We start from the raw sequence: 13,220 nt of genomic DNA, 5'->3' as shown, positions 1-13,220 counted from the left end.
TTTATTGAAAAAATATTGGAAAAGTTGTGAATTAAATACTGTAAAAAGTTCTAATATTGTGAGGAAATTGTAATATCATGGTATATTGAAAATAAGTGAGATTTTGTAAAATCTCACAATAATATTGTGATTTTCAAAAGCTTGGTGATATTGTAACATTAACATTAATTGATAACGGAACACACGGACATTTATCTAAATTAGTGGGGGGAAACTGTATGTCAAGCGCTCCTTGTGCCATATTAATATGCCCTTCAATATCCATTGGAAGGGAACACCAAACAAAGAATATTTAGAAAGTCAGGGAGTGCATTCTTTAGGGACTAGGAGATGGAGATTGGGTGTTTGACATCCTTTGGTCCAGGAGACGGTGCTAGGTCTTGCTAATGCAGACCAAGAGTTTCAAGCATTTCCTTGAATAAAAGAGGGATAAAAAGAAAAGCATCACATTAAGAGTTCACATTTCACAATAGGCTGTGGGCAAGTTTGGCTATGGAAGGTCCCAAGTCTGCTAATTCTCAAATGAACTAATTCAGCTCCAGCAAGTTTAGAACTAAGGGGCATTTTATTTCTATATTTTACTTGAACATTTTGCCATATTTTATGACATGTACAATGGATGGGTATTGTTAATCTTCATCCACTTCTTGAAAAGGAAGTGGGACAGTCTTGACAGCCCTGAATTTGCCAGCATTGTTCAAATGTTCATTTTCTAACCTGTGGCCATCATTCAAAGCATGTTGGTTAGCATTTAAGATATATATATATATATATATATATATATATATATATATATATATATATATATATATATATATATATATATATATATATATATATATAGAGAGAGAGAGAGAGAGAGAGAGAGAGAGAGAGAGAGAGAGAGAGAGAGAGAGAGAGAGAGAGAGATGGTACTTGAAGATACAAGTAAACTACCTGTAGAAATTCCATTGACCTCTTCGAATAACTTCAAGTGATGCTAAAAAGAATCCAGTTACTCTATAATCCACACTCCCAAAGTTAGAGTGGAGGGCGGTCTGCAACCAAGCCAGCCTAAACACAAGGTTCACAACCTGCAAAGTTCATATCATTATTCTTTGTCAATGAATTGAGCAGGAAAAGCTTTCTAAGTGCCATTTTAACTGCTTAAATATTAAAGATGATTCCAACGTGAACTTCATTTAATGAAAGAGATGCGGAATGTCTCAAAAAGTGAATGCAATACCATGGAAAAGTAGTATATGAACTTGTGACGAAGCATCAGCTCATCCCTCAGCCAAGGGTTGCGCGAGTTGAACTGCAGCAAGCCCCAGTCCTTGACGTAGTCCCAGTACAACTGGTAAACTGTTGCTGCACTGTAGGTGATAACAAGCAGAGACAACCAGCCAGCGCTTTTCTCCCTCTCATAAGCAATCTTGGCACCGGCGGCGATCATGGCAGATACGTACTTCCCTAGATTGATCAGATGGCTGCTCTGCCCTTCATCAAACCATCGCCTGGCACACTGAAAAAGTACATATACCTCTGACTTGTTATGTATGTCACATGGATACGGACACCGACATGGATGCAACACGCATTTAAGATGCCAATGCATGATTTTTATGAAAGGACTATGGGACCCATGTTTGATTGAATGTCTAACATACAATTAATAGCAAAGTTTAAAAAAAAATGATTTAAAGTCACAAATGATGTTGGACAAGCGACATACTAACGTGTCACGTAGCGTGTCCATGTGTCGTACCCGTGTGACTGACTTAATTTTGGTTATTTTCTTCTTCTTTCTTCTTGGTAAGGATGAGGGGGCATATTACCTGCATTGCTCTCCAGTAGTAAGGCAGAAAGGAAACAGCATAGGCAAGGTCTCTGTAATGCTTGGAACGCGTGCAGAAGTTGTAATCCTGTGTTTTGTAGCTTCCTGTTATGTAGTAGCAGGCCACGTACTCTAGGCTCCTTAGCATTGGAACCTGCCAAGGATGTCTTGTGAGCTTCAAAAGAATGAAATCAATTAACATAAACACACAACTACTGAAAGGGTCCTGATTAGATTCAACAGTGGTAGCAGGTAGATCATAGAGAAAAACTCCGTGGCTATGACCCTTGCTCCTAGGGCCTATGCTGTGCATCGGCTTATACAGAGGATATGAAGCTGACAGGATTCTAACCTCAACTGCTCTGCTTGTATGTCGATTTCAGCCCAACCCCACTATGCCAACCACCTCAGAGCGTATGCATATTGGCAACCTTGCCCCAAAGGGGTTTGGTACAGTGGGATGGGGCCTAGGTTCAAATCCTATGGGCGTCACCCCTTGCGCAAGCCAAAGTGCGGAGATTCTCTGAGGGCAAAGGATAAGTTCATGGAGTTTTATGCTGTAAGGACAGTGATCATAAGTATGGTCCAATCCTCGAGGCAGTTTCTCCATCTAAATATTAAAAATATGGGCAACCTTAAAAAGAATATTTGCTAAAGACTAAAAAATGATGGAGGCATGACCCAACTGAGTTGGTTGTATACATCACGTGTACTATGCCAAAGCGACAAGTCTTAAACTGGGCAAACTATGATTACTTAATTTTTTTGTTCTTTTCAAAAATAAAATAAAATAAAAACATATAGGAAACCAACTAATGATTAGACACATACATACATGTATGTATACTCCTTAATACCAAATGATGTAGATCTGGCAAAAAGCTGATCCATGATCCAAACGAATCTAAAAACATGATTGTTTGGATCCGATAGGTTTCCAGATGCACTCCAAACTAACGGACAGTACCAACACGAAAACTATAGGCAACATATTTGCCTTTTTAACAAATCCAAATTTATGAATTTCTAACTACTCATGGTAGAAATACAATACTAAGTACTCAAAAGGTAAGCAAGGTTTTATATCAATTTGAGGGTTAGTACCTGACTACAAAATTGATCAGCCATGAAGAAGTCAACCATGACAACCTGCGGATGAGATTCACCACAAAATCGTCGTATACATATTGTACATAAAGAGGGGGGAAAAAGAAGAAAAAGCAATTTGAACCTACTCTGTCCTATTGCATTTTCAACATCAAAGTCTTAACTTAGCAACATAAAATATTCATGCAATTTGGGTTCTCTTACTTTACCTTGTAAAGGGGTGCTAAAACAATATTCCTTAGGATCCGGAGGAAACAAAACCGGCTTGATCGATATACAATGTTAAAAGGACAAACCAGCAACAGTAAAAAGATCTGCCAAGAAGCAAATCAAAGTCATTAGCACACAGAGAGATCTAGAGAGAGATATGTCAACTGGTCAGGTACTAGACCCATCGGGGTGTACCTGAACGTGCCCAGGTAATGCAATTTGTGGGGTTCGGGTTTTGCCAGATCAAGAAAAAATGAAATCCGGATCCTTACAATTTCAGAAGTTTACTGTTATTAAAACTACATGTAAAACACTCAGGTCAGGTGGGGTACCCTGCAAGAAAGCCAGATCAGGTCGGGTACCTGACAAAAAATCATAACCCAAACCCAGCCTGCATATTGCTTGGGTCGTGTTCATATCAATCCAAATATTATTTTATGTCCACATCTGAGAATTCGGGTCCATATACCCATTGACAGTCCAGAGAGAGAGAGAGAGAAAGAGAGAGAGAGAGAGAGAGAGGCTGTTAATTACCAAAAGCAGTAGGCCGGGGATGACATGCACTTGTGTGGACGAATGGCCTTTAGCCACAACGTACAGGTGGGCCACCATCACTCCCAACACTGCCGTCATGCAGGTGGTGCACACCAAGAACACATCCCTATACTTTAGTTCTTTGGTGGGTTTGAACTCGAAGATGAAGCTGTAGTTTATCCGAACCCTCCTCCATGCGACGATATTGCATCCGTACAGGAACAAATGAAGGAACAAGAGGCTGAACATGCTGTTTTACCAAACAGTGAAAACAGTCATTGTTAATTAGTATTAGCCAAGAAAAAAAAAGAACACCACCCAGATGATCGTGAATCCAGTAATCTGAGGGATGGCCAAGGTGTCCATCCGCTCTAGAATCAGACAGGACTTAGTATCAGTCCGCAAAACTGACTAGCTGAATAAGCCATTTATGATGATGACAGATCAGGTGCAATCACATTGCACACTTTAGTGTGTGCTGCACCTGATCTGCCCTCCATCTTTTGTTGGGCCCTACAGCTGTATCCCAAAGATGGAGGGCTGTCAACTGCAGTGGCACACTCAAAGTGTGCAATGTGATTGCACCTAGGGGTGGCAATCGTGTCGGGTTGGCGGGTCGACCCGACGGGTTGGCGGGTCGACCCGACGGGTTGGCGGGTCAGCATACCTCAACCCAAATCCGACCCATTTATTAAACGGGTCGGCTGTGGCAAACACGAACCCGACCCATTTAATAAACGGGTGACACGACCCGCCAACCCATTTAGTAAATGGGTTGGGTCGGGTAAACGGGTTCTCAGGTTCTCGGGTCGGGTTGGCGGGTCGACGGGTTGGTGGATTGGCAGACGGGTTGGCGGGTTGACCCACCCGCCTAACCCGCTTATTAAACGGGTCAGCTGGGTTGGCGGGTTGGCATACCCCCAACCCGAACCCGACCTGTTTAATAAACGGGTTATGCGGGTCGACCCGTTTATTAAACGGGTTGGCTTAAGCCCAACCCGAACCCACCTAAGAGGCGGGTTGGCGGGTCGTGTCAGGTTTTGCCACCCCTAATTGCACCCTACCGTCCCTCTTGCTGAGGGTAGATCAGGTGGAAAGTGATTGTACACTTTCGGTGTTCTGCTTCACCTGATCGCCCAATATCTGTTGTTGGGCCCCACAGCTGACAGGCTGTATCCTAAAGATTGTGGGAGGCACCTAGAGGTGGCTAATGGGCCAGTTCGACCCGTTAACCGTACCGGAACCGGCTCATTGGAACCCGGACCTGCGTGGCCCAAGAGCTACAGTAACAGTATGGGCTCAACCCGTGAACTGTGTATTGGGCCGTGCCGGTTTTACCCCCATCCCAAAAACCTGTTTAACCCGTGAATCGGACCAGACCAACCCGAAAACCCAACTCAACCCGTCAAGTATCCATGTGAAGAAGAAGACAAGTAATCATAATTTTATTTTTAGTTGTAATATTTACAGTTTTTAGATTTTTTTCTTTCTAGTTTTAATTTGTAATTTTTTTTCATAGTGAAATTTTGGACTTTGGTAACGTGGTTTGTCCAGTTCATGAACCGGCCCGTTAATGGGCCTGAACTGAAGGGCCGCCTGCTACGCCATCGGTTCAGGCCTGTCTGCCACCTCTAAGGGCACCTGAACCCTCCCTCATTGGTTATTTTTCTGCCAAACCTATCGAGAAGTATATTTGTGCCCTTTTCATTATTTTAATATAAATTTCAAGTCTCAGCTGGATGCAAGCTAATCAGATCTTTGTGTATGGTCCAATCCATATTTCCCTCTTGCTTGGATATGAATATGGATCTGGATTCACACCTAGCCAGGGTAATACAACCTCCAACCATAAAGATCCGGACAGTTTGTGGCCTAGACATATAGCTATATATGTGACAGAGATACTCCAATTTACTCGTGTCATGACCTTTTATATACTTTTCTTAATGGGAAAATTTTCCAAGAGTGCCGTGTCCTGTGTCCTTTAAACGTATCTTTGTGACAGATTTTTAGCTTCACAAGCCGAAAGATTTTAAGGGAAGAAAAAGAAGAAAGAACAATTTTTTACCATATGGGAGTAGGGCTGTCAAACGGTCGATATATTATTTATTACTCAATTTGGTCATATGATAATCTTATGATGGACTCAAAGAAGTAGGTCCGAGAAAATAATTGGGGTAGTTATGGTCAAAACTAGGGGTGGCAATTGGGTCGGCGGGTTGGTGGGTCGGGTTAACGGGTTGGCGGGTCAGAATACCTCAACATGAGCACGACCCGTTTATTAAACAGGTCGGATGTGGCAAACACGAACACAACCCATTTATTAAATGGCTAACCCGTTTAATAAACGGGTCGGGTCGACACGACACGATTACACGACACGGCGACCCATTTATTAAACGGGTCGACCCAATAACATAGACATGATAACCAACCCGAGTAACCCAAATAACTTGTCTAACCCGAATAACACAATTAGAAACACACAAAAAAATACATATTATACTTTTTTTTATGCAAATCTCAATATGGAATTGTACTACCAACATTAACATAAAACATCAACATAAAGTCATAAACATAAAGACAACATCAACATAATTGTCTTACAAGTTACAACCATGCTACAAACATATCCACCAAGTTGTCTTACAATAATCAAGATAAACATAAATAATTAAACTTTTCTCATAAATGACCCGCCCGCCTAACCCGTTTATTAAACGGGTTGGTGGGTTGGCATATCCCTAACACGAACACGACCCGTTTAATAAACGGGTTAGGCGGGTCAACCCGTTTCCGACAAACCCTAACCTGGCTAAGAAGCGGGTTGGCGGGTCGGGTCAGATTTTGCCACCCCTAGTCAAAACCCCACTAATGCGTGCAAATTCTTCAAGAATTAGACACTTCACCACCGGACAGACGGCCAAAGCTGGGTTTGGTCCCAGACCCGGATCAGTTGCGAGGCCCTGAAAGTTATATCTGGTCCATGTCTGACTGGTTCCAGGCCGAGCCCCAACAAGGGGAACAGCTCCAAGATATGACTCAAGGGTGTGGTAAGGAAATGGACCTTGCATTGCATGTAGGGGTGGACATTGGGCCAGTCTGGTTTGGCCTGAATAGGACCTGGGGAGGGCCTTACAGGCCCCACCCCAAACCCAGGCCTGGCATGAGGCTGGCCGGTTGTAATTGGGTTTGGGTCAGGCCTTTTAATTAGGCCCAACCACTAAACGGGTTGGGCCTTGTCATGTCCTATGTATTTTTGTATTGGGTTGGACCAGGGCTGCAAATGAGACAGATCCAGGATGGAGCTTTTACAAATTTTGGTTGTTCGGGATCCGATTCCAATCTAAATCCCCAATGTATTTAACTACTCCCGATTCAAACCATTTGCATCCCTAGGCTGGATCCAATTAAGTAATCAGGCCGGGCCGGGCCGGGCCCAACTTTAATCAGCCCGTGCTACAAAAAAAGTGCTCTGAGCCCGACACGTCCTGGGCAGTGTACCCGGCCCAATGTCTACAACTACTTGCATGGTATTGTTGTGGCAGGGCCCCACCTGGGTACAAAAGGATCCAATTGTGTATATATGGAGCATTGGTTTGTGGAATCTGATTCTTTAGATGTGGCCATCAGATTAGATCTCATATGGTGGTAGGCATATAAGATCATTTTCAGAAAAAGAGAATACTGAAGAGCAAAAAAGATGAAAAGCACATTGTGTGAGGGATGCCTACCAAAATACAGGATACACAGTTTCCATGTACACAGGATTGGCTTGACTTGTGTAGAGCCCTGCTATGTGGGCCATGACTACGTACCCAGCAAACAATGCTATAAAGCACCCCGTAAAGAGTCCTGTTAAAAAAAAGTACGCTTTTTAGTTGTGACTTAATGACAAGAAAATTAACAGAAAACTGTCAAACTAATCAACGAATCCCTTTATGTCATGTTATGGGATACCATAATATTTTAGTTTATCTCATCTTGGTTTAGGTGGATCTAATCACTAGCATGTTTGCAAACCTATTTTCTTAATTAGCTAGGAAAGTAAAGTGTGAATCAGCTTCTCTCCACCAATTAAGGGCATGTTTGTAAGCTAAATAAGCCGCTTTCTCACTTAGGAAAACAGCTTGTAAATCATTTCCTTAGCAGTGTTTGTTTCATCCAAAAATGTGGGAAAGAGGCCCGATCTCGAGGGCTGAAACAAATGCCCCATAAGAAAGACTTGGTGAAGTACACCAGGGGGAGTTGGGTTCCACGCGAAACCCACATCCCATGGGTGTGGGTGCAACAAAGTGCACCTCCTTAAGGAAAAGGGTGAGAAAGGATTAACAAGAAAATCTTTCTCATATATAGAGTAAAGTGTTGTTCATCGTTATGGGAAAAAGATTCATAGGTTTGCAAACCCTGTGAACACTTTCTCACTAGGGGAGACTTTTACTTTTTCTAGGTGAGAAGCTGTCACCTGGGTGCAGGTGCGGGTATTGAGGGTACGACACGATAATTCTAAAAAATGTGGGTACAGAGACAAGGCTATATATATATATATATATATATATATATATATATATATATATATATATATATATATATATATATATATATATCACATAAATATAAAATAAATTCAAAATAAACTGAATATAATCTAAATATATATATGCTATATCTAAAATATATATTATTTACTAAAAATATAAAGTTATAAACTGAAAATATAATTATAAATTATAAATTAAATATAAACTTGTATGTACCGAGGATAAAATAGTTTGTCCGGGTGTCAACTTATGTCTACGTGGGGATACACTGTCGACACGGGTACAGATGAAAAAACAGAGTGTCCGGGTACCATAGGTGAGAGGGCATTTTATACGTTTGCAAACATGCCGTAAAAAATGCTTTAACCTATAAAATGCTTTTTCACTTGAAAAAATTAACCTATCTTCTGCACCATAGATTTGCAAACATGCATCACCTAAAGGGCTGCACCTACCTCCAACTTTTCCATGATTTGATAGCACAAAACAAGGTATAGTTCATTTTAAGGAGGTTTAATTTAACCTATAATGTACTATCTCATTATATTGCCCAAATATCTAACCCCCTTATGTAGTGGACAACCTTTACACCCCACTAATTGAGACTCTGAGACAAACACCAACCTGAAAGACGAGTGGAGGAAATACAGGAAGATGGTAATGATTATTAGCTTTCCTAACAAGTTTAAGAGAGTGCTCTTTTATCTTGTATAACTTTTGAACTTTTCTTTTATTCCAAAACATAAAAACATGGAGAAAAGAACTTCTCAGATGAAAGCAAAGAGATGGGTGCAAAAGAAAGTACCAATAAAGAAGGTGACAGTATGGGATTCTTTACGTTGGTGCGGTTTGAGGTACTTCACTGCTTTTCTATGGTCATTGTCCATGAAGTGCTTCACAAAGATCTCCTCAACCTCATCAGCTAATTTGAGTGCCTGGTAATTAGTAAAAGGAGTTTAAATAAAATTATAAGGAAAAAGAAGCTTTTCTCACCATGTAATTACCAAAGTTAAGCGCGAAGAGGAAAGGAAGTAACAAGCGTTTGAGAAATGCTTTAGTGCAGGAAGCCAAAATTATTTAGGAGACATATAGTAAAGCTTTATGAAGTGACAAAAAAATACATAAAACTTGTGTCTTTTTCACTTAAATACATCGTTTAGGGTTTCTTTTTACTAAAAGTACCCAGTATATATGTAGTCTTTATAATGCAAACTTAATTTTTCAAAAAAGAAGGTGCATTTCTTCTAACATGATAACTTCAAGGAAGTTCAATTTCTTATTCAAAAAAGTAACCTTTTCATTTTTTAAAAAATGAGCTTTTCATCAAATTTTTCATAAGTGTGAAAGAAGAGCGTGGTTGCATGCTACCAGGCTAGCTTGTAAGGTTGTCAGAAGACTTGAGTAACTATAGCTTTCAAGTCATCATAGTATTAAATTAGATTATGTTGCTTCCAAGTCTTAATTAGAAACTTGCCTTATCTGAGCTGTTAAAGTATGAGCTTTCGACCACCTTAATATAAATAGGTTGAACCTGCTGCTCTGTAACCTGCAAAACTTCAATCTCCTCTTAATAAACATGTACAAGCATTTCCTATGCCATTTGGAAGCAAGCAAGTAAGAACAATGAACACTTCTCCCATACCTTATCGAATTTCTTCAGTATTTTTACAAAAGCCATCATGTTGAGAGTCCTGCAATAGCAACCATTATCATCTTTGATGAACATAAGTTATGTCACAAAACATATGGAGATAAACCGTTATTCGACGAGAGTACAAGACACTAGTTCGAAAGTTTTTCGAAAAATAGGATGCAAGGCCTGTTTTTTGAATTGTTAATTGAATTTTCTTTTTCTTTTTGATATTTTAATACATACAAAATAAATTTATTATTGAAAATATAATTACAAACTGTTAAAAAATTGTAAAACAATTGCCGTTATGTGTCGTAACATGTCACATAACGCGTCGTGTCCTGTCTCCTAGACGGGATCCTCAAATAGCGTGTCCAATTGTGACATAGAACATGAGAAAAGCATCGCATGCATCTCACATCAACCGGCTATAGTGATGTTAAAAAGGTATATATATAGAGGTGGTAATTACTCCTACCTGTATGTCTTTAGGTATCCCAATCCTTTGTAGAGCTCAATCAAAGCTCCCCTTATCATCTTCTCAGCATGGTGCAATGTGGCCTTGTTTATGTTCAACTTGCTTCCATCAGAGCCACATTTCTTGGATTGGTTTACCAAGTCTTCCCACACCAAGTAAGTGAGTGCAGAAAGGGTTCTAGAGGGTGTGGTGAGGGGGATGTCCATCCTCAAGTTTCTCCCCTGGCAATTGAATGTCTTTGCTGACAAACTCCTAGACACACTCTGCCTCTTTTCCTCTTTCTTCAACTTGGTGCTCTTTTCCAACTCTTCAGATTGAGGCCAGTCAAGAAATGAGGCCCCATTCTTCTCCAAATCTAAAGAGCTGGTATCAGCTGCTCCAAGTGTCTCTTCTTCCTCTGTAAAGCCTAATCATGAAAGGTATTATTACTAAGATGCTTGGAGAGATTACTATAAGGAAAGAAGAAAAATTAAGAGAGTATGCTGGATCAAATCCTGCTGGCGCATAGGTGCTGTTGTTGCTTTATCACAGTTGGGGCACATAAGGCTGGGTGGTAGTGCCCTCGATCCAGAGTTTTACCTTGCAGGGAGGCGGGGGGGCCACTAAGGGTCTGTTTGCATGTCACGGAACCCTTTCCTTTCCCCTTCCCCACGGGAACCCTTTTCGCTGAAAGTAGGAGGCCCATGTATTTTGGGCTCTTTTTTTCCTCAAAGAAAAGGAGTCCCCAGTTCGAGGAGGAGTTCTCAGTTTGTTTTTGTTTAGTCATAGTGGGTCTGCGGAAATGCACGGCCATCGATGCGTTTCTGCTGAAAGGCCCTACTTTCCGTGACAAACAAACGGGCCCTAAGTGACCCGATTCTTGGTGAGGATTCCCATTTGTTATATATATATATATAAAAGGAGAAAGCATAATCATATCTACCACAAGACAATGCGAATGAAGTGCTGGAGATGGAAGGGTCTTCTTCCTTAGAGATAGAGCCTTGCTTGCTACGTCGCTGCTTGAGGGTGGCCTTGAGCTCTGTGAGAATTGCCATCTGCTTCTCTAGTGTCTCCCCTCTCTCCAAGAACTCCTCCTCTTTGTTCTTGTAGAACTGATTCACCTTGTTGAGCTGCATGTCAAGCCTTGAGAAGAAGTCCTTTGCCGCCTCCGTGTCCACGAACTGCTCCAAGAGTTCGGTCTCGTACACATCTCCTTTGCTAGCGGAACTAGAGAGCTTTCTATGCACCTGTTTCAGTCGAGTGCGTCACAGAGTGAGAAGGAAGCAATTAGTGACTGCTAATGCATGCATTGCTTAAACCATAGTTACCAAAGTAAGAAGTGGGTGTCATAAGCGATGCATGAAGCATCAAGCGGGGAAAAGAGTGATTACAAAATGCCTTGATACGTGAAGCATGAAGCGTTTAGAAACCATAACAGGAAATGGATAAGAAACTGCAATACAAATTAGTAGGAAGTAATATAAAGAGCTAGTACTGTTTTTACTTAAATGCATCTTTTAAGCCTTTTTTTTTCAAAATCTTTTATCGTATTAAGACTTGCAATAAAAAAATAAATTTTAAAAAGATAAATCAAATTTTCTGACTAGAAAAGTCCATTTTCACCATCAGTTGAAAGTTCGATTTTACATCCAGAGAAGTACTCATAAAATTTTAGAAGCATGAAAGAAGCTCATGGTTCCATATTTAGGAAGCTTTCGACGACGAAGCTTCCTGTAACCATAATTGAAGCAAAGAAAGAGGAGGTGTGGTGTGCTAGTTTGCGAAAGAGTGCCTGTATAGCTCCATGGACGGTAGATGAAGGGCCACATAGTTGTAGGACATGTTGGAGAAGGGATGATATGCGTTGGAAAGGGGAGCTGCAGCAGAAGCTGCTCTGCTTAGCACGTTGCAATTCTTCCTTCTTGGTATTCGCCTCACATTGCTTAACTTCGTGTAGTTTTTTCAAGTCCTTCTTGAGTTGCTTGTAGTCCACAAAGGCTTCTTTCCACTCGGGAACCAGCTGAGCCTCGAACTGCTTCGAGAACTTCACCATCTTGGGGAATAGGCAGCAGACGCAGGAAGATGATCAAGGAGGATGAAGGAATAGAGTGGCTGCCTTGATGGGGCTGATAATATTGATAATGGTGGTAGTTGTGACGATGATACCCACCAACACAATGGTTCCATTCCATTCTTGCGATGCAATTTATTTATGTGGAGGTTAAGAAAAGAAGAAAAGTTTCAAGGATGATTTGCATGGATGCCCGACAGCATATACTATGATATCCTACTACCAAATAGTTTATACTGGCCATATTTTTCCACTTGTTTATGGTGGAGGGATTCTGTGTTTTTACGAGTGTGATGATGCTTTATTGCAGATAAAAGTGGACAAGTAGGGAGATAGAGAGGTACAAATCCATGCTGCCCTAAAGAAAGGTGAAAGTGGCTGGTGCGTATCCAGCCATTGGTCAAGAGCAAATTGGTAGGGAACTCTCTCTCTCTCTCTCTCTCTCTCTCTCTCTCTCTCTCTCTCTCTCTCTCTCTCTCTCGTGCATCGTAGGGCGTTAGATTGCATCCGATCCCTTCCCTCCCAAGGCTTCTACTTGTCAACTTGAAGTAATCCAGCGGCTCAAATTGTGGGGATCGAAGGTTCATCAACATTTGACCTTCCACATGATTTACGTTTGGTTTAGTAGAACCGGATCCTTGGATCGTGTTATTCAAATGTGCATGTTGGATTTTCTTGGGGTTGAAAAATCAATAGCCTAAAATGTTCTGAATTTTCAACCATCAAAAGTTATATTTTTATATAAAAAATATAATCCAAGTGTGGATCCTAAAATAATGAAACACATAAAAACATCATTTTGGTCACACCAGCATTTCACTATGAGTTCCAACAAGCGGCTTGGT

General features: G+C 40.9%; 1 protein-coding gene across 1 annotated transcript; it reads right to left on the bottom strand.

Annotated features, from left to right (window-relative positions):
- Positions 1-549: 549 nt before the first annotated feature.
- On the bottom strand, positions 550-12,481 carry LOC149841168 (phosphate transporter PHO1 homolog 1-like). Its single transcript, XM_090003633.1, has 14 exons — positions 12,097-12,481; positions 11,245-11,551; positions 10,323-10,728; positions 9,854-9,902; positions 9,686-9,757; positions 9,017-9,146; positions 7,405-7,525; positions 3,668-3,917; positions 3,133-3,237; positions 2,921-2,965; positions 1,818-1,970; positions 1,226-1,504; positions 937-1,073; positions 550-717 (listed from the first exon to the last, which is right to left on the bottom strand). Exons 1-14 carry the CDS (start codon positions 12,355-12,357, stop codon positions 630-632), a joined length of 2,403 nt encoding a protein of 800 aa, XP_089859759.1. The 5' UTR covers positions 12,358-12,481; the 3' UTR covers positions 550-629.
- Between the last annotated feature and the right edge of the window lie 739 nt (positions 12,482-13,220).

This window comes from Nuphar pumila, chromosome 4 (assembly GCF_984573655.1).
Source record: "Nuphar pumila chromosome 4, dmNupPumi1.hap1.1, whole genome shotgun sequence".
NCBI classification, from domain to species: Eukaryota; Viridiplantae; Streptophyta; class Magnoliopsida; order Nymphaeales; family Nymphaeaceae; genus Nuphar; species Nuphar pumila.
The sequence above is the reverse complement of the archived record's forward strand: the minus strand, read 5'-3'. Positions and strand labels throughout refer to the sequence as shown.